At 40.7% G+C, this 21057-nt stretch overlaps 1 protein-coding gene across 1 annotated transcript in view; it reads right to left on the bottom strand.

Moving 5' to 3' along the window:
* Positions 1-21057, bottom strand: part of SLC6A2 (solute carrier family 6 member 2) — a 415085-nt gene that overhangs the window by 332433 nt on the left and 61595 nt on the right. Inside the window, exon 5 of the mRNA XM_029608577.1 lies at positions 918-1049. Within this exon, the coding sequence (XP_029464437.1) occupies positions 918-1049 (132 nt within the window). The remainder of the gene's footprint in view (positions 1-917; positions 1050-21057) is intronic.

Below are 21057 nucleotides of genomic sequence, written 5' to 3'. Positions count from 1 at the left end.
GTCATCTTCAGCCCGGGAGAGGTTTTCCCGCGTTGGCCCCTTCAAATGGGGCTCCTCCCCGCGCGCGCGCATGCAAGGGAGCGGGGCCAGCCATGCCGGAGCGTCGGCGTCTCTCCCGAGGAAGGAGAGACGCGCTGGAGGGCTTGCCGGCCCGGGGCATGCTGGAAACGGCATGGGCCACCCCCAGGGTAGGTGGAGGGACCGGGGCACGGCCCGGGACCAGCAACAAATTCCAGAGTTTAATTGTGCAGTGAGTGAAAGAATTTTCTCTGATTAGTCTTAAATGTGCTACTTGCTAACTTCATGGAATGCCCCCTAGTCCTATTATTCTCTCCTTCCCTATTGCTCTTTGGATATCTAGGAATCTTGTGCCACTCTTGCTACTCCTGCTGGCCGTCATTGCTACCTTGTTGCCATACCCCTCTCTCTATGCCTTGGGGTCTTCATTCCACTGTCTCTGCTGTTTTGCTCTCTTTTGGTGCTTTGGGTTGCTTATGCCACTATTTGTGCTGCTTTGCCTTTCTCATGTTCGCTTGAGCTATTCATGCTGCTGTTGGTGCCACTCTTGGTGTCTTGGGATGCTGTTGCCTCTGCTGCTGATGCCTGGCAGCAAAGTTAGAGACAAAAACAGGATGCACTACTTCCCCCTTTAACAAACGGAAATGAATGAGCTTATGATCCAAACTGAATGTACTGAACAAATCAGGAAACTGAAAAACTGAAAAATCTGTAAACTTCAAACGTTTTCCGTGCACACCCTTACTTTGTACCCTGGCAATTTTCAAAGCAAAAGTGCATACTTTGGTTTTAATAATTAAATACAAGGTCTAACAGTTGACTTTGAATGTAGGTTGAGAGTTTGAAAATTGTCCCCCTTGTGACTTTTAAAAATGCAATGATAAAACAAAACTACATACCTTTAAAAACTGGGCAGATTTTCCAAATGGTAGCAGCCCCTTCTCTGTTATATTGTCCCAGTGCTAACTCCATGTAGAACAATGGCATCCCAGCAATGATTAGGAACAGAATATATGGAATAAGAAAGGCACCTGGAAAGGAAGATACATAATGATAAGTCATACTGCATTTCAACATTTCGATAAGAAAACATAAATATAATTTTGAGAATAAGTCTACAATAGATTCCCCTCTTGTTGGCCCTTGTACCAGAAGCTCCATGAGGCAGTCATTTATTTCATCCAGGAACTTTACCTCTCTAGCAGGTCCTGATGTGACATTCACCCAGTCGATACCGGGGTAAATGAAATTAACCTTTATTACTGAGCTGTTGATTTTGTTGGCTTCCCTAATTTCTTTTAGCATGTCATTGTTTATTCATTCTGGTCAGATTAACAGTAACACACTCCCCACTGCTATTTTATTCCCTTTTTCAATTGGAAATTTTATCCATAAAGATTCAACATTGCATTTTGCTTCCTGCAAACCTTTTATCCTGTTTGACTCAATGCTCTCTTTAACATATAATGCCACCCCTCCACCAATTTGATCCATCCTATCATTTAGATGTTATATGTACCCTGGTTACACAGACCCTGCTTATCAGTTTGCAGAGATAGTTTGGGATCTTTCTGCTCTGTCTGATCTGGCACCTGGCCCAGTTTAGCATTTATTGCAACCACTTTATCTGGATGTCCTAACTTCACTGGTCTGTTATAATCCTTCAGAGTTACATCATTCTGAAACATGCACTTCTGAGCGACTGTCAGGTTTCCCTCAATATCTAATTTAAAAGCAGTGCTATCTTGCTCAGGGTTCGTGCCAGCAGCCTGGTTCCCCTCTGGCTAAGATCAAGCCTATCTTTTCGGAAAAAGCCCCCCTTTTCCAATAATGATGCCCAGTTCCTAACAAACCTAAAACCCTCTTCAGTGTACCATTGTCTCATCCATGCATTGAAACTCTTTAATTTTAGCTGGGAAACGAATAAGAAGTAACGTATAAACGTAATGGGGGCCCCCCTTACCAAAAGCAACATATCTGCCCCCTGATGAATACGAATCCCGAATGCAACGTATGGCGTCCCTCTGCACATCCCTAATATGTTATAAGATCGATGTGTCCATGTGCATGCACCGGCAAAAGCACACACGTGCACATGCATGAGTGTCTTAAATTTTACTTCTAAGGGTCCAGATATAAAATAGCAACTAGCTATATGTTTATTTACACCTTCAAATAGTTCTAAAAGTTTGGTGAGACAAGACTACCCCTTGCTAAAACTATGTTGACCATCGCCATTAAGCCATGTCTATCTATATGGGCAGTGATTTTGTTTTTAAGAACAGCTTCTTCCTTTGTTGTGTACTAACAATGGTAGAAGCACCATTGGTGGGCACTATCACCAGGCTATCTGGTCTATAGTTTCCTGGATCATCCCTGCAGCAATTTTAAAAATGAGCATCACATTGACCCCCTTCCATTTTTCAGGAATTATGGCCATTTTAAATGAAAGGCTACAGATTAATACATTGTTTTAGTTCTTTTGAACTCTGAAGTGGATGCCATCTAGTACCAGTGATTTGTTAATCTTTAGTTTGTCAATCTGATCTATTATATCCTCCATTGTCATAGATGTTTAAGTTGCTCAGAATCTTTACCACTACAGATCCCTATAGGCTAGATGTTGGAAAGGAAGGTGTGCATGGGATTACCTGCACAGAGCGGAAGGTACTACTCTTAATGGAAGGCATATGAGTAACCTGCACAGAATTGCAGTCACAAATGGAGGTAACCTGCACGGAGCAGCAGTTACCACCATGAGCAACTTGCTGGGTAGACTGGATGGACCACTTGGTATTTATTTGCTGTCATTAGTATCCTCTTTTTTTTTTTTTCAAGCTCAAAGTAAAAGTAACTGAGTCAGGCACTACTTTGCCTTTGATAGCTGTGTGGGACCGAGAGTAGGAATTAGTGCTGTCAGAGCTGAAGGAAACATTTGAAAAAGACAGAGGGACTAGGATTAGAAAAAGTTGAGTTCTAGTAGCTCTTCTTTCCTTTTGTTAGACACAGATACACATAGCATTTGTTAATGTATCCAAAATCATGCTTTGTTAAATTTGCTATTAATGTTATACAGTGAGAACTGAGCAGAGCACACAGTGTAACTGCATTTTAACATTCACTGCAAAGCAAAGCTCAGTGCAAATTCTCCGTTACTAGAGATTTTAAAAGTACAGAAGTGTCCTGAAACTTTAGTTATATTAGTGACTAGGAAAGGCAACAGCAGGCTTATCTAGGCATAGGCATTAGGTACAGGCAGGCATTCACTAGCACTAACTGTTAGGCAGAGTGGCACTTTTCTGAAGTATATGCCTGTGTGTATTCCAGTCGTCTCTGCCAATATGTGCATAACTGCCATGTGTGTAAGCACCAAGAGAAATCTATTACATCTTCCAATACAATTTTAATTACAATATAAATTTTTTACAGACATTGTTTTACAAGAACTTATGCAAAATTTATACAATATTCAATATACCATAAACCAATGTTAATATAATCTCATTCCATCCATTCACACCAGTCATCCAAACACATTTTATTATGAGTTAGCATAATTGTATCCTTCATAGATTTTGTACCTAGTATATAACTGCCATGTGACAGTTTCCATACTGGTGTGTGTCTGTGTGAGAGAGAGTAGTTAAAAGGAATACTCAATTAGGGCTGCCAACTCACCTTAGGCTGACTGAACAGGTTGATCCAGTCAGTCCTGGGTTTTGTCCTATTGCATGCATGGAGTTGTAGTTCTGACTGTATAAAGCAAATCAATGGGACAATCAAAACTGCAACTCCATGCATACAATGGGGCAAAACCAGGATTGGATCAGTTTGTTTGATTGACCTGGGGTGAGTTGGCAACTCTTACTTTAAAAATATAAACAACCCCTTTCTATTGGCAGTGTGCATGCAATGGGCATACCTAGCGGCTATGTCAAATTTACGTCATGCCACGGAGAGGAAGATGAAAGCGCTATAGTTATTATGGAGGAGAAAAAAAGCAAATCTTAGCCTCCTTTGGGAAAGGCAGCTCAAAGTGAAAATCCCAGTACACCTAGCAGCTCAAGTAGCACTGTCAGTATTCCCTCTCCTAAGGCGTAGGGGCAGGAGAAAGCATAGAGTGGAAAGGAAAAGGCAAGAGCAATACTAGGAGTAGATGAGCTAAAGCCAGTACAGCGCACCTCCTGGCTGCCTCTTAAGATATGTCTGCAGCAGATTCTGCAAGAATCTATTGATTAGGAGGGATCTTATCATGGATTCGCTAAATCTGAGGAGACAGAATAGCTGCTAGGAGCTGAGAACTCGGGGGACGTAGCTACCAGCATGCAGAACTTCACTGAGCAGCAGTGGTAGGAAGAGGAGGCAGAAAGAAAACCTGACAGGGCAGAAAGAAGAGGTAGGAGGGCATGAGGGATTCCACTGGATTTTCACCGATCCTCTGTCCCAAGCAGCAGTAACCACCAAGCCTGAAGAGAGGGAGCAGAAATCCCAGAAGAAAGCTGAGGTGTGGGGAACATTTCAAGTCCATCAGTAGGGGAAAAACTCCTGGGGCATCTTACAAACAGCGGCATACTGCATGCGATGAGAAGAGAGCACCCTTTAGAATGGTCTTTAGGGGAGGGAGGGAGGGCTCTAATATTATCCAGGCAGAGAAAGAGTAGAAGCAGCAAGGCACTAGAACAGAAGAGGTCAGTCTCCCAAGTTAATCCCAAGATCTTTTTCTCCAGTGACGTTGTAGGCAAGCAGCTCCTAAATCTATGTCAATGGCAAGCTACCATGGAGCAGATGGGGATACATCCCCACCTCACTGTTGCATAGTTTGAGGCAGACAACATTATAGGTGATCACACGTTGCACATCAGGGAAATGATTGACCTGCATGACCAGCCCTTACAGATGGTAGAGAACATGGGATTTCCTGACAGTTCTTCAGGCCTTATTATTTTTGGGAATTGATTACTGCATTTCCTAATGCTTGGTCTTCCTAGCAACATTCTCAAAGCACAATTACTCTAAATTTCTGCCACCCGAGTGGACATGCCATTTATGACCATATTACACATGTTCTGTCAATGCTGGATACTTATTCCATTTAGAATTGAATAAAAGTACAAGTGCTGATCTATAAAATTACCAATACAGATACATTACAGGTGGCAGCAGGACTGCATATGTTTACTCTGCAGCGCACATTGTGATTAACAAAGGTCTTTTGGTGGTCCCACAGTCCATCAAGCCCTATTTTTATCTTTTGTAAGTGAAGCAGCCAGCAGGATGTGAATAGACTTTATGATAAAGATACGATGTTAGAGTAATCGGCATTGTTTCAGCGCTTATCTTTCTGGATATATTTCATTTAAATTATATATATATATATATATATATATATAGATTTTTCAAGAAATCTAGATCTCGATGTAATGATTCGCTGTAAGAAGGATGGTGGTTTAAGTGTTTGCATACTCTAGAGATATGCGCTTTTTGATTAAAATTTGTGTATTTGGCAATATTCACTGTGCAAGAAATCTAAAGACCACGTCTTGTGTGTGTGTTTTTTGAATTCGTTAGTAAAGTTTGCATACAACTTTAAACAAAGATTTTTCATCTACTTTAAAACTGTTTTGAATAATACAGGCACTGCCATTTGGATAGAGCCCATGAGTTTATGATTTCTGCAGAGCATTAAAGGTTGGTCTGTAATTTTCACTACATAAATTACTGATTATGTAGATGGAATGATTATCATTAATCAATATATCTGCTATTGATATTCTAATACAGAGTGGCTCCCATTACGGATTTGTTTACAGGAGATTGATCTCTAAGCTTGATGCTTCCTTAAATGGTCCCAAGTTTCAATGAGAGTCTAAGGTAAAAATAGTTATAAAAATTTAAATGAAAGGAAATAATTTATTAATATACTGTACAACTCTGATCATCAGAATCAATTTTTTATAACATATGCCCCCATCTTTTACATATATGTAACAGATATTCACCTAATTGTCACCATGTTTTAGAATTTCCACTAGATACAATTTGTTTTTAAATTATGTTTTATTAATTATTGTATAATTTTTGTGATTTATTTGTAGCCCCTGAGGCAGCGGTCACGAAGGATGGCAAAACTTGGCCTGAGTCGGGCAACAATTTTAATTGAAACACATCTCCACTGCAATAAAAGATTGAAAAAGACTTGGCATCTAATCTTTTTGTGTTCTCCTAACAGCTTTCCATAGCAGAGACAGGCAGAAGCTCTAACAGGAGAGAGCAGCAGAGTGAAGGTGAGCTGTGTCCAGGTAATAGATTATCAGCCACACCTCAGCAAATAGCTCAGCAGCAGTAAGCAAGATGATGGAGGGTTGCAGGTAGAGAAGAGAGACAGGTCTCTTGCTCTTATTGTTTTGTGAAAGACAGCAATCAAAATACAAAAGATGTACAAAGATGTACAAAGCAACATACAAAAGATGTACAAAGCAAAATACAAAAGATGTACAAAAGATGTACAAAGCAACAGACACCCTCATGACCCTCATCTTGCAGTGCAAGATGAGGGTCATGAGGGTGTCTGTTGCTTTGCAAACTTGCTGCACCTGATAGTAAAGAACAGCATTGGGGCTAGCACTAACCCCCATCTCCAGTTGATGCCATCTAGAGCTGGGTTTAAAGAGCCTTGAGTGATGCTGGACCTGCCTTACCATCTTGATCCTGCACCTGCTGTCTGCTTCCTTGTGCAATCTGACAGAGACCTGTGAACGGTTCCCGCAGCACTTTGTTCCACCTGCTGTCATAAGTTCTGAACTGTCATCAGCACGCTGCTCATTTTCCAGGAGAAAACGTGGATCCATCCCTCATTGATGTCATCTGGAGCTGGGTTTTTAGGGCCTCGAGTGACACTGTTAGTGTGTGCACACAAAGGAGCACAGTAAGGAGCTCCCTTTGTGTGCACTTTCATGCTATAAGCTATTTTCTGGCAATAGACTTGTCACCTGTCGTTAATTTCACTTGGATATTGAAAGGCCTTTTGTAGTGCAACAAGAAGCCAATCCTTAGTAATAGGTCATGGAAGGTATGGTGATTTAGGATGGCTTAGAAAAACCATTGGGCCAGATCTTAAAATCCTCGCCCAATTTTATAACACGCGCTTGCTGCTGCGTGCATGTTACAAAGTCCGGGCTCAGCGCACGCAAGGGAGTGTACACATGTACACCTTGCACGTGCCGAGCCCTAGGGGAGCCCCGATGGCTTTCCCCCATTCCCTCCAAGGCCGCCTCGAAATCGGAACTTTTATCCAGCCCCCCCCACCCACCGTCCCCTATCACACCCCCCCATCAATAACTAAATCCCCCCCACCTTTGCTCCGAAAGTTACGCCTGCCCAAGGCAGGCGTAACTTACGCGTACCATGCCCTGGCACAGGCCGCTGTGCCAGAGCACTCGACCCCACCCCCGGACCACCCTCGGACCGCTGCTACACCCCAGCCACGCCCCTGTAACTCCCCTTTTTCAAAGCCCCAGGACATACGTGTGTCCCGGGGCTTGCACACGCTGCCGAGCCTATGCAAAATAGGCTCGGCGCGCGCAGGGGTAGGTTTTTGGGGGTTACGTGCGTAACCCTTTGAAAATCTACCCCTTAATGTGTCTCACTCTTTTCTTGTTCTTGCCTGATGCTACTTTTAGAAGTTTCCCCTACAAATTTTAAGCTTATGCTTATTAATGCTTAAGCTATCAGGCAAAAGATTCCCATTATATTTGATTTACTTAGAACTGATATGCCATATGTACTATGTATTATAGAAAAATGGCTGTTAGATGATGTGATAAATCAGATCTGTCCCTCTGGATATCAGTTATTTTCAAACATCGCATTAATAAGTATGGTAGTGGCCTTTTAATAGTCTAGATTAGGTATAGGATTGATTCCAGATGAAGTTAGAAATATTAACCCCCTTGAAGTGCTCTTGTTCAAGTCAGTTTGCTTGAGGATTTGTCTTCTATATGCATCACCAGGTACTCTCTTCAAATTTCTCTTCACTTGTTGAATGTATTTCTACTATAATTGTTCACCCAGAAAATGTAATTATTCTCAGTGATTTAAATTTGCATGGTGATATTGTTCCAAAATCAGCTGCCTGCAAACAATTTTTGGATGTTATGAAAGCCCTAGGATTTGAGCAGATTATTAACCAGCCTACTCATATAACTGATCACATTTTAGATTTAATATTTGTAGATCTGCATGCTTTCAATATTGGCTCACTGATTCAAAATAGTGAGGCCATTCAGATCTTAGAGGTACCTTGGTCTGATCATTACATAATAACTATGACTTGTTCCGTAAATGGAAAACCAGAATGTGAATTTGTGAAACCACAGCACGTAAAAAAACAGAATCTGTTAGACACTGATGTTTTTCAATCTAAGGTTGTTACTAGCTGTAGTAAGCTGCAGTTAATGATGGAAATGGCATACTTCAGGATGTAATTGATTTGACCCATGAGATTAATTGTGAATAGAAGTAGCAGGAGTTCATTTTGGTATACTACATCCCTTCACCAAATGAAATCCATTTTAAGACACTTCAAATAGACTCCATAGCTGCCTATATCATGATTTGAATTGCTACTAATACTCTATTGAAGATGTTAAGAAGTCCTATTATAGTAAAAAACAGTAACTAGTGTAATAAGAACTCCTACAAGTTGTTTCATACAGTCAACTTTCTAACTCATCCAGATAAAAGTGGTGAGGTCAGTTCATCTATCTTATTTATCCCTAATCAATGTGAAAATTTTGCAGGATTTTTTTTGAAGATCAGATTAAAGCCATTTCTATAACCTTTCCACCATCCACTTTAGTATTCGAGGCAGCTACATCATCAGTAATTTGGGTGTTTCCCTTTTACAACAATAGAAGTTGAGCATTTGTTCTACTGCTGTTCTGAAAGTAATAAAAGATGACATTTGCTCCAATTTATAAAAATCTTGCCAATTTTTCCCTTATTCAGGGAATTTGCCCAGCTAAACGTAAGCGTACTTCTGTACTCTCATTATTGAAAAAATCATCATTAGATCCCAGTTGTTTGAGTGTTATCGTCCCAGCTCCTCTCTACCATTTTTATCTAAGCTATTGGAAATGACTGTTTTAAAACAACTCAATGATTTTATGGAAGAAATTCCTATCCCTTGACCCATTTCCATTTGGTTCTGTAGGGATGAAGGGGAAATTCTAAGCACTGTGCAAGAAGGCTACGTGCTGGGCAATAGCAGTTTGACAAGAGTGGCCTCCTTGTGCAATCCTGCTGACGCAGCCAGCTCGAACTTCCAGTAACAATGCTATCACTCCCCTGGGGAATAGTAATTACGAGCCTCTTCGCAAACACACCTGTTTAAATACAGAGAGCAGCCTGGGCAAAGTCAGAAGCAGATCCTGCAACGTGGCGCACGTTGGGAATTCCCGCAGCATCCGTTCCTGATGGCAGCCCCGGCTTCTCGGCTTGAGGAAATCGGACGGTAAGGTCTTGAAACAAGTACTGCTGGTGAAGCATCTAGTCTATTACATTGCTTTGTGATATGATGATTGTGTGTGTATGTCAATTCAATCCTTTATAAATAAATTATTGTTTTATATATCCTGACTGCATTCTTTTTGGGACCCCATAGATAAGTGGTCCCAGGCAAGGAGTATTCCATATTCCTTACAAGGGAGATACGTTTCCACTGATGCACCAATTATGAATTATAACCATGTACAGCCAAATTCCAACAGGCCCCAAAAAGGCACTGTCACAGCAAGAGTAGGAACCTTGCCCAGGTGAACTTTAAAACATTGTCGCTGTGGAAAATGAAGAGGCCTTGTCCTGATACACTGAAAGATATCTTATCAGATGTGCTTGTTTGTCAGTTCCTGTGAAAATATAAAGCAGACAGAGAAGCAACAACTTAAGATCCTAAGCAAGTGTCAAGGACGACCAAGTAAGCAGAGGTCAGAAAGACCCTCCCCCTTAGGGATGGGAGCAGCCTGAGACAATGGCTAACACTCTGACACACAGCTTGGCATACAGACATGGCTGTTCTCCCCCCCCCTCCCCCCGAAGGAATGGGGAATGCAGCAAAAGACCCTCCACCCACCACAAAGTTATGCATGAGGTTATGCATATTCATCAGCTGGAAAGTATAACGGGGGTAAGGCAGAAGGAAGGAAGGCACAAACCCTGGCAGAAAACCTGGAGCGTGACCCTGAAAAGTGTGCCAAAATATCCCTGAAAGCAAAGGGGGCCAGAAGCAAATCAGCCTCATTTACTCTTACAAAAATACTAAACCAAAGGGGACACCATGAAACTAACAAAGAAAGTATATTTTCACATTGCACACAATTCAAGCTGTGGAATCTGTTTCCAGAGGACATGATCAAGGCAAATAGCATTGCGGGATTTCAAAGAGGTTTGAACAAATTCTTGGAGGGAAATTCCATAACATTATTAGCCAGATAAACTAAAGAAAGCTGTTGCTAGCCCTGGGAGTGAGTAAGAAGAAGTAGGTCTACTTTACAGGATCTGCTAGGCACTTGCAATCTAGATTGGCCACTGTTAAAGACAGGATGCTGTGCTCTCAATGGGGTCTGACCCAGCATGGCATTTCTTACATTCTTATGTTCTTTCGGCTGATTCAGATTACAGGCACCAGGTGAAATTCCACATATCTAATGCTGCAGAGGTTACTAGAGCAACAGGAAACCCTTCATGATTTGGCTTTGAAAGGCAACATAGTTATAAAAGGCGTCCTGGGGCATCATGAATGCCTACACATTCCAGAGCATACCCCAAAGGATCAAGGACACTAAAAATAATGAAAAAATCCAAAACATTAAGCTGAGGTATGCTGCACCAACAGAAGGCCTTAAATTTATGTGTCTCAATGGCCAACTGAAAATGTCAACAGAAGCACAAAAGCTGTGGCGATATAAAGAAAATAGAAGAGAGATACCAAAATAAAACATTTAGGCAGAACTCACAGCAGTTCAATTAGAATTTGGGAAGAAAAGCAAGTTTGCTTGCCTTAAACCAATAGATAGCAGGATGAAATAGCCATGCTTTTATGGGACGTCCTCCCGGGCGGACAGACGCAGAATCCTCTCAAAGAATACAGAGCTGTGTCTGTGTGCACCTGCGTGGATGTTCCCGTGTGATTCTCCTCCCCCGTTCACTTAAAGAAAGCATAAGCATGCAGCAAATGGAGAAAGAATAGGTTAGCTGTCCAGGGAGGAGGGTGGGGATGCATGGCTAATCCATCCTGCTATCTACAGATCAAACCGTTTACAGTAAGCAAACTTGCTTTTTTCCATAGATAAGCAGGCTGACTTAGTCATGCTTTATGGGAGTCCCCAGCTCTGAATTCTAGAGCACTTTATTGATTGTTAGTGTTTACAAACCAGAATAGTTCTGTGTGAAAATTAATGATGTTTGTGGACAGCTTAAGTTTTGGTTGTGAAGAGTAATGCTGCTTCTCCTGCTGCTGCATCAGATGGAGTTTGCTGCTTAAGACAATAATGTGATGTGGAGTCATGCAAAGAAGAGCAAGTGGCTGCTCTGCAGATATCTAAAATCGGCATATCTTTTAGGTGTGCGCTGGAAGTTGCTGTGGCTCAAATTTGATGTGCTTTTACACTATCTGGAAGTTTTACTACATTCTTTGAGTAGCAGAAGTTAATACAATGGAATATCCAAGTTGCTAACATCCGCTTAGAGGCTGGCAAGCCTGACACATTTGGGATGAAAGAAACAAATAGGTGTGAACTATGTTTTGGAGCCTGAGTCTTTTGAATACAATAGGCTAAAGCCCTTTTACAGTCCAAGGTGTGAAGGATTTTTTCTCTCTGCATAGCATGTGGATTTGGGAAAAAACGTGGGTAAGGTGATTGTCTGGTTCAAATGGAACACAGACTACTTTAGGAAGAAACGCTGGGTTGCTTCTTAAGGTGACCTTATCATAGTAAAACTAACTATAGAGGGTAGTGAACTAGGGCTTGTAATTCACCGACTCTTCTTGTCGATGTGACAGCTACTAGGAATGGTGCCTTCCAGAAGAGAAATTTAATTGAAACTGAGTGTAGTGGTTCAAAGGGTGAGTGCAGGAGCTTTTCTAAAATTATGATAATGCCCCAAGAAACTGCTGGTTTTGTGATTAAAGGGTGGAGTCTTATTGTTCCACACATGCAATGAGATACTAATGGATGCGTAGATATGGATTTCCCACTAAAGGATAGATGGTATGCTACTAAAGCACTTAGGTGTACTTGAATGGACGATATCACTAGTCCAGTGGAAAAGAGTAGATGGAGATAATGAACAATTTGTTGAGGGGAGTTATGAAGCAGATCTACCTGTGTAGTATTACACCAATTGAAGTATCTGCTCCATTTTCTTGCATACTTCTCTCATGAAGATGGTTTTCTAGTGAAATAAGAATATGTTTGATGTCTGCTGAAAGAGAGAGATGACTTAATGCCTTCCTTTCAATCTCCATGCTGTCAGATGTAGAGAGGGAGTGCAAGGGGTGAAGTAGTGTGTTTCCTAACTGTATTGGTGTTTGAATTGTCAAATATATGAGGTAGGCAATAGGCATACCATGGTTGCCTGGGCCGTGCAATGAGAATAAGATCTGATTTGCCTGCTATGCACTTCTGAACTACCCTGCCTAACATAGGTATAGGAGGGTAAGCGTATAACAGATTCTCCGTCCATGGGAGTAGAAATGCATCTTGAGCTATCCTGCGAGTGCTGGGGTAGAAGGAGCAGAAAAAAGATAGCTTCATATTGGCTTCCATTGAGAAAAGGTCTATGCAGGGGATTCCCCATTTCCTGAATAGGTCGTTCACTCCATGAAGTTAGCATGGGGCACATTTAAAACTAATCGGAGAAAGTTCTTTTTTACTCAACGCACAATTAAACTCTGGAATTTGTTGCCAGAGGATGTGGTTAGTGCAGTTAGTATAGCTGTGTTTAAAAAAGGATTGGATAAGTTCTTGGAGGAGAAGTCCATTACCTGCTATTAAGTTCACTTAGAGAATAGCCACTGCCATTAGCAATAGTAACATGGAATAGACTTAGTTTTTGGGTACTTGCCAGGTTCTTATGGCCTGGATTGGCCACTGTTGGAAACAGGATGCTGGGCTTAATGGACCCTTGGTCTGACCCAGTATGGCATTTTCTTATGTTCTTACTATTTCTTGGTTCAATTCCCACTCGTGGGGGTGAAAAATCCTGCTGAGTCTGTTTGCCTCTGTGTTTCTTATTCCTGGAAAATATCATGCTTGTAGTTGGATGGAATGCTTCAGTGCCCATTCTAGAGTCAGCACTGCTTCCCTGTGAAGGGTCTGCGAACCTGACCTTCCTTCTTTGTTTATGTAAAACATGGCTACTTGGTTATCCATGTAGACCAAAATCTATTCCCAGTGAGGATATGGGTGAAGGTGCGGATTACATTCCTTATAGCCCTCAACTCCAACTGGTTTATCTGCAGGTGTTTTTCCTGCAGTCACCAAATCCCTTGAGTTTTCAGGTGCAGTACATGTGCACCCCAGCCATGTGTGGATGCATCTATTGTCATAGTGATTTGATAGTCTGGTGATTGAAAGGGAGCTCCCATTTGTAGAACTCGGTGAGAGCCACCAATCTTTATCTGAGTTCATTGAGGGAGTCAAGGTAACTTGTTGGGACATCAGTTGGTTGTATTGGGACCACTGAGTTTTTAGTTCCATTGAAGTAGACATGTGTATGGTACGACAAATATGGCTGCTGCCATGTGGCCCAACATTTTGAGAATTTGACAAGCTGAGGTACTTGCATGAGTCTTCAATGTGGAGGCTAGTTCTTGAAAGGTCTGGGCTTGTTCCCTTGGTAGGAAGGATCTTCAAAGCTTGTTTATTAACGCTCCAATGAACTGGAGGACTTGGGTAGGAACTTGATATGATTTTTCGTAGGTGATTATGAATCTTAGTTTGCTCAAGCAGATAATGGTCTACTGTAGATGTGAAACAAGTATTTTTGGTTGTGAGGAGACTAGGAGCCAGTCATCCAATTAGGGAAAATTTTTTATGCTTTTTTTGCGAAGATGGGTCATAGCCACTGCTAGACATTGAGTAGATTTTGTAAGGAACACGTGCTTCCCGGCGCACACACATGGACGCACCAATTTTATAACATGCAGGCACCGGCACACACGTTATAAAATCGGCAGGCCGCATGCACACGTGCGCCGGATTTTATAATCTGCGCACACATGTGCACATGGCGCGCACAAGGGGGATAAAATTGTTCAAATTCCCGCGGAGTGGGAAAGACTAGGGGGCACTCCATGAAGTTAGCATGTGGCCTATTTAAAACTAATCGGAGAAAGTTCTTTTTCACGCAACGCACAATTAAACTCTGGAATTTGTTGCCAGAGGATGTGGTTAGTGCAGTTAGTATAGCTGTGTTTCAAAAAGGATTGGATAAGTTCTTGGAGGAGAAGTCCATTACCTGCAATTAATTAAGCTGACTTAGATAATAACCACCGCTATTACTAGCAATGGTAACATGGAATAGACTTATTTTTTGGGTACTTGCCAGGTTCTTATGGCCTGGACTAGCCACTGTTGGAAACAGGATGCCGGGCTTGATGGACCCTTGGCCTGACCCAGTATGGCATGTTCTTATGTTCCCCAGTTCCCTCCCAGTCTGCTCCAATTAAGGAGTGGACTGGGAAGGAATTTCCTTACCCCCTATCCTAACTTCCCTTCCCCTTTCCCTCTCCTCCCCAACCCCTAAATCTAAAATGTCTTTTTACCTTTTTTGGTCAACTTATTTTCAGATCCCAAGCTGAAGTAAGTTGCACATGCTGGCAGCCTGCCGGCGCACAAGGCTTTGGGACAGTGAACAATGGCACTTATCCGGCCCAACCCCTGCCCCTCCCCTTCCCACCCAAAACACACCCTCCATCCCATCCTTTCCACGAGGCTCAGCACTTCAGCGTGTACCGAACTTTACACACGTGGCTGGGCCTCTTGGAAGATTTGCCTGGCCTGCATAAAGCTCTACTTCTTCCAAAGGGAGATTCAAATAATGCCCCCCAAAATTATAGACCACAACTTGCCTCCCTACAATCAATAAGCTGTTCACTATAATAATATCTTGGCAATAGATCAGATGGTTAATAAATGGAGGACACTTGTATAAATAGTCAAAACCTCAGTATAGCTTGCATTACTATAAGAAAGTTTTTTATGGTACCTCACACTCTTCGATAATAATTTTGCTTAGAAATGTATAAAATGAACCCTGCACATTAAGTTCACCATGAAAATGTATGAAGATGAACATTGAGATCCAGTGAGGAATATTCCAGGGACATTTCCCGTCACCGCTATTATTTAGCCTGTATTAAATCTGCTGTGTACTCTAACTCCTTGAGCTATGGAATTCGCCTTCATCCTAAAGCAATCCCCAGGCATGATATCTCAGCTATTATTTGAAGATGACTTGAAACTGTACAGCACCTGTGACTTCATTTAGCAGAACAACTCCTGGTAGTGAAGAGTTTCTGAGATGATTAGGGTGACATTTAGTTTGGAGAAATGCGCTACGGTAACTTTCCAAGAGAAAATTAAGTACAACTTTCCCTGACTGAAGACTGAAATATAAAGGAACGGAGCAGGAAGGCATATATTAATATTTAGGTTTAGAAGAACATGAACAGGCCATACTGGGTCAGGCCAAGAGTCCATCAAGCCCAGCATCCTGTTTCCAACAGTAGCCAATCCAGGCCATAAGAACCTGGCAAGTACCCAAAAACTAAAGTCTATTCCATGTTACCGTAGCTAGTAATAGCAGTGGCTAATTTTTTTTTCTCTTCATCCGTCAGTCCACGGATAAAGAAAAAAAAATTCTAATTAAAGAACATCTTCGTATACCTGTGATATATTCTCTTCCTAAAATTCATAAAGATCTCAATAATCCACCTATAAGACCTATTGTGTCGCTTAATGATTCAGTTCTGGAAGCCCCAGCGATATTTTTAGACAAACTTTTGCAGCCTTATGTGGCACAGTCTGACTCATACATTAAAGACACTATTCATTTATTACAAAAATTACAAGATATTACATTGAATGATCAGGTACCTTTTGTGTTGGTAACTCTGGATATCTCGGCACTGTATACAAATATCCCCCAAATGCAAGCTTTTGAAGCTATTCAACAGTGTCTTGTACATAGACCCACATATCAAAGAATATCTAGTTCAGTGATTTTACAGCTACTTGAGGTTGTGCTTTATAACAATTATTTCATGTTTAATGGAGAATTGTTTTCACAAATCCATGGAATTCCATTGGGCTCTCCTTTGGCCCCCACTGCTGCTAATATATATGTGACCAACTTTGAAAATAACTTTATTTACAAATCAGAATGGTGGCAAGAGATTGTTGTATGGGTGTGATACATTGATGATATATTCTGTGTGTGGAAGAGCACTGAAGAAAGATTGTTATCTTTCTTTGAATGGATCAATCTCCAGGATCCACATCTTCAGTTCACTAAGCAACAATCAGTACATCAAATTCCTTTTTTGGATGTATTGGTTAGTTTAAAAAAAGGGGAAATTTAGCACCACTATGTATCGCAAACCGACAGATAAGAACAATCTCTTGAAATTTCATAGTCACCATCCACATTCTTTCAAGCGCGGGTTACCTGTGAGCCAATTTTTCAGAATAAAACGCATCTGTTCTAGTCACACAGATTTTGAAATACAAGCAAAGATTCTGCGTGATAGGTTCCTGGAATGTGGGTATCCCAACTCAGTTATTAAACGCGCATATAAACGGGTGAAATATTCAGATAAGTTATCGTTGCTCAGTTTTAAATCAACTAAACAAGATCCTTCATTAGTGTGCATGTTGAAACAATCAGTAGCGACATCAGTCATTGCATCTTCAATTCATCAACACTGGCCAGGGCTAGCATTGCATGATGTTTTTAAAGAACTCCCATTAATTGTCACTACACAGGGAGCGAATATCCGAGACAAGTTGATTCATGCAACTTCAGAACGTTCTACCTATAAAGAAAGTGGTAGCCACAGTCATTGTGGCCAATGCCCCCATTGTCAAAACAGCATCGATGGGGATGTTTGGGTAGAGCCTTGCACTGGATATAAAGATTTTCGGAAATCGCATACTACATGCAATTCAGACTACGTCATATATGCTATCATTTGTACCTGTCCCAAGGTATACATTGGAAGAACTACTCGAAAAATTAGGATACGGTTGAATGAGCACAAATATAAATTGAATACAGAAACCTTGACAGCTCCTATCATTACACATTGTGTTCAACAGATGTCACGCGTTCTTTGATTTAAAATGGACTGTTCTTGATCAGGTTCAGGTATCCTCGCAAGGAGGAGATCGTGTAAGGTTATTGAACAAACGTGAGGCTTATTGGATTTTTACATTACAATCGCAAGCTCCACAAGGTTTGAATGACTCTTTGGATTGGAATTCATTATTGTAACTCATTTTATGTTTACAGTCTTTTCGAGCATCAGAACAATTGTGTTTTCAGGATTGGTCGTTTGTATCTGTACGTAGTGACATCATAGCATTGCATTGATTGGCTAGTCGGCTATCCTTTCACCAAGTTTAAAAAGCACAACCGGTAGCTTTGAGCATTTTCAGATTTGGGTAGAGTCATTCAGTGACTCATGCTTAAGACTTCATACAAAATTCGATCAGGCAACATCTCAACACTCACAGACAGAGGATTTAATGAGGACGAATTCCCTGATGAAAGGTCCCTGGACGAACTTGAAACGTGGCTGCGTCGGTCATTGATTTACATCATCAGATAAGTCGGGATGTTGATTGAGCTTGTGTTCAAGCCTTTCTCATATTTACAAATGCCTGAGAGGTTGACATAGCTTGTTTAAGCGTTATAAATACAATTGGGTATTTTCACAGATTACCGGGACAGTTATATCCATAGTCTCAGTTATTTATGAAGTGAAATTCACAGTTTTCAGCAAAAATGTCCTTTTAAAAAAAAGGAAAGGTTTTCACTTGGTGTTTTCACATTATAATTTAAAAAAAAAAAAACAAGGATGGAGGAGGTCCGTTTATGATTATAACAGAACTGTATCACCCTTTTGGGGATCCATGATATCAATATATGAAACGTTCCTCTCTTCACCCAAAAATATTTTTTTGTGATTAAAAATTTTTTTTCTTCAATGTTAGTTTAAATGCTTCACCCTGGATGGGGGTTATCAATATTATATAAATTGTGGCAAAAAAATTTTTTTCAAGGGGGTTTCAATCATTAACTGCTATACATTCTAATTCTCCCATCTTACTTCTTAGACTTATGGCATTAACATACAAACTATAGGAGACTAACTAATACTGAAAAGTGTTTTAATAGTGCAGAACAAGATACAAGTTATTAATCAGCTTGCAATCCCTGCACTCTCATAAAGCTTTGGAATAGTTGACTGGTCTCAAAAAGATCGTAAACAACAATGTAGGAACAATAAATCTCCTACATGCATATCAGGTGATCTATAGGAACCAGTCCCTAATGAGAGGCTTCAAAAAAAACTAAAACGGCATGGGATAGAAGGCAATGTCCTTTTGTGAATTACAAGCTGGTTAAAAGACAGGAAACAGAGAGTAGGATTAAATGGACAATTTTCACAGTGGAAAAGGGTAAACAGTGGAGTGCCTCAGGGATATGTTCTTGGACCAGTGCTGGAAAGGAGTACAATGAGTGAGGTTATCAAATTTTCAGATGACAAATTATTCAGAGAGGTTAAATCACAAGCGGATTGTGATACATTACAGGAGGACCTTGCAAGACTGGAAGATTGGGCATCCAAATGGCATATCCAGATGAAATTTAATGTTGACAAGTGCAAGATGATGCATATAAGGAAAAATAACCCATGTTGTAGTTAAACGATGTTAGGTTCCATTTTAGGACTTACAACCCAGGAAAAAGATCTAGGCATTATAGTGGATAATTCATTAAAATCATTGGCTCAGTGTGCTGCAGCAGTCAAAAAAGCAAACAGAATGTTAGGAAGGGAATGGTGACTAAAACGGAGAATGTCATAATGTCTCTGTATCACTCCATATTGAGACTGCACCTTGAGTACTGTGAGCAAGTCTGGTCGCCACAACTCAAAAAAGATATAGTTGTACTGGAGAAGGTACAGAGAAGGGGACCAAAATGATAAAGGGGATGGAACTGCTTCCCTATGAGGAAAGGGTAAAGAGGTTAGGGCTCTTCAGTTTGGAGAAGAAATGGCTGAGGGAGGAATATGATAGAGGTCTTTAAAATCATGAGAGGTCTAGAACGGGTAAATGTGAATTGGTTATTTACTCTTTCAGATAATACAAGGACTAGGGGGCACTCCTTGAAGATACAAAGTAGCACAGTTAAAACAATTCTGAGAACACGCAATTACATTCTGAAATTCATTGCTAGAGGATGTGGTTAAGGCAGTTAATATATCTGGGTTTAAAAAAGGTTTGGATAAGTTCCTAGAGGAAAAGTCCATAAACTGTTATTATCAAATTGAAAACAGGATGCTGGGCTTGATGGAGTCTCCATCTGACCCAGTATGGCAACCTTATGTTCTTAGGGCCTGATTTTAAACAGCATTTACTCAAGTAAATGCTTTTTGAAAATTGCTACAATAATATGTTATATTTAAACGCGTAACTCCTTTGAAAATTACCTAAGTGTATGCTGAGATTGTGTAAAGCTGATGGGTATGAGTGACATACCGAGCTAACATCATTGGCCTTCAGGCATGCTTAATGGCATCAAGAGAACCAGATGCTCAAAGTGCTGAAGTATGAAAGCAAGCAAGCAGTATCAGTCTCACTCCTTAAGTTTGGATAATCATTCTAGCAAATAAGGAATGACTGAATATCCACTAGAATATGAGGGGGAAAAAGCAACTTAAGTTGCAAAGCAAGTCAAGAAACTCTTTAAAGAATTGTACTGGCAAAGAAGGCAAGATAACTTGCAGAAGTAGAAATACAGAGAACGACTTTAGAACCAAGATTTGACACAGCAGTAGATAAGGAGAGGTAAACTCAAACATGTAGAGGAGAGATTGATAACAGCAGCACAGGATAGTGCATCATGGACAAGGTGATTTCCAGCCAGCACAGAAAATAATTGTAAAACAGACAAATGCAAATTCTACAAAGCAGTTATGTCTTTCTTTGTTGAATGTGATGTACTGATGTCAGAAGGCCTGTAAACAGGAAGGCACAAGGTAGCATGGCTTACTCATTGGAAACTGTGTAAACATTATAACATCGATGTATAAAAAAAACAAACTGACAGCACAGCCCTAACAGAAGAGAATAAAGAAGTTACGATCACTTGGGACATTCCAGTGGGAACACTGAGAGGAGAGGATAACCTTGCTGGTGGCTGAAAGGAATCAGTAAGTTTTTGCTTAGGACATTGTCTTTCTTAATAGTATTGGGGCAAAGTTAACTATTTGGGAATATTATTTAGTGTGTGTGTGTGCTTTTAATAGTCAGTAAGACAGTGAATAAACAAGTTAGACTATATTTTTAAATAGTCAGTCAATAAGGCAGCTAGAAAGCAGTAGGTAGTGTGTTTATTTTTAAAAGTCTGTAAGGCAGCTAGTAAGTAGAACTGAGTGTTTGTATTTAAAAAAAACAAACAAAAAAAAAAAAGTATCCAGGAGCAGTATATACCAAGTAAAAAGGTTGAAAAGTTCAGTCCAGTTACTCACCTTTGAAAGGTGTTGAGGTAGTGTGACTTGGTTTGAATAGGTACTAACATGTTAATCAAGAGAGCAGTGAGTCACTCTGGCTGACTAACTGAATATTGTGTACAATTCTGGTCGCCGCATCTCAAAAAAGATATAATTGTGATGGAGAAGGTACAGAGAAGGGCTACCAAAATGATAAAGGAAATGGAACATCTCCCCTATGAGGAAAGACTAAAGAGGTT

Source organism: Rhinatrema bivittatum, chromosome 7, assembly GCF_901001135.1.
Source record: "Rhinatrema bivittatum chromosome 7, aRhiBiv1.1, whole genome shotgun sequence".
Classification (NCBI taxonomy): Eukaryota; Metazoa; Chordata; class Amphibia; order Gymnophiona; family Rhinatrematidae; genus Rhinatrema; species Rhinatrema bivittatum.
Note: the sequence above shows the minus strand (reverse complement) of the source record. Positions and strands in the feature narration are given on the sequence as shown.